The 1,438-nt window shown below is 35.2% G+C and overlaps 1 protein-coding gene across 1 annotated transcript in view; it reads right to left on the reverse strand.

Moving 5' to 3' along the window:
* ARHGAP42 (Rho GTPase activating protein 42) overlaps positions 1 to 1,438 on the reverse strand; it is a 333,741-nt gene that overhangs the window by 53,101 nt on the left and 279,202 nt on the right. The window contains exon 13 of the mRNA XM_012659813.1: positions 122 to 184. Within this exon, the coding sequence (XP_012515267.1) occupies positions 122 to 184 (63 nt within the window). The remainder of the gene's footprint in view (positions 1 to 121; positions 185 to 1,438) is intronic.

A 1,438-nucleotide genomic window follows, 5' to 3' on the forward strand; every position in this document is an offset into this window, starting at 1 on the left:
ATCACTCTTAAAATTACTCTCATGTTAATGACTAAAAACATCTTCACTTTCTACTCTGAGAGACGTCTACGTAAGAATGAGACATGCGTCAGAAACGCTGTACCTATCAGGCAACACTTACCTCTTGTTTCCACAGCTTGAATGCATTTTCTCACAAAGTTGAACCCTGCTTCATTTAAGAACACTGAAAATAAGAGGAAACTCACATAAAGCATTTATGTTGGACTTACAGTCCCCCTTCCGGTTGGCTCTGTGACTCAACAGCACAGCGGGTGTTAATTAAGTTTATCAAGCATTTTTGGGTAAAGGCTGCCTTTTTATTATTTTGGGGTAGAAGCAGAGAAGAGAAGTTCACTTTCAGTTATTACATCAACCTGCTGGGTAAGAGGCACAGATCTTTTACAGAAAGTATGTTACATCGATTCCATCCATTTTTCCTAAAAGTAGCATTATCCTTCACTGTATGTGTTTCCAGATGATACGGGCAAATGCAATAAGAATAAACCTTTACTGTGTGTTGAAAATTGTATTATGAAGTCCCATGGGATTCTCAAAACAGCATTAAGAGGTAGGGGGAGAGCTTTGCAATCTTAAGATGATTCATTGGTTGCTGAAAACTTCACTTCTCTTTGTTCTAAGCTGGAAAGAGTCAGGATTCCAACTTGGGTCTCCTGATTCCAAGCCCAGTGCCCTTTCTTTTGCATTTCACTACCACATTCAAAATAATTCACAACATGCTTGGCCAATCCACTAAAAGACCCCAGAATCCTAGATTATGAAATAACAATTTATTTTCATTGGTTTTTTGCTAGATTTTCCTTAGATCCATTCTAATTTTTTAAGGTTTTGGGGCAAGATTATTTAATTATTATTTAATTATTTAATTGAAGTGAAAGCATTTAATTTAACAATACCAAGTAATACCCAAGGAAAAACTCAAAGATTTTTGGACTATGATACAAATTTTCATCACATGTGGTGGAGATATGCTATCTTTTAATATTTTCAAATAATCAATGAAGATAATTCAAACCAGTAAAAATTTAAAACTGGCTTCCATTTAAAGAAGGTAGATTAAACACATTCATGTAGCTCAACACAGATCTGCAGAGAAAAAAATACATGTCAAAAAATTATGATACAAATCAAGAAAGGGTACTGACAACAGACTAAAAAACTCTGAAAAAAAATGCTAGACACAGAAAACCCGTGTAACTGAATTGATTGACAGAAAGGCTTGAAAAATCTATGGTCCCCACACTAGAGGTACTGCCATGCAAGGACATTTATTGTGGGTTGTTAGGTGAAAAAAGTAATCTACAGGACAATTAGGGCCCATTTTCTTAAAATGTAAAAGTTTTAGAGTATGAATGTTTCTATTTTCCTCGGGAAAAACCTCCATAAAGATCTATGCAAACTGTTGGTAAGGAGGAAGAGG

The sequence above is a fragment of the Propithecus coquereli genome, unplaced genomic scaffold, assembly GCF_000956105.1.
Source record: "Propithecus coquereli isolate 6110/MARCELLA unplaced genomic scaffold, Pcoq_1.0 Scaffold636, whole genome shotgun sequence".
NCBI lineage: Eukaryota > Metazoa > Chordata > Mammalia > Primates > Indriidae > Propithecus > Propithecus coquereli.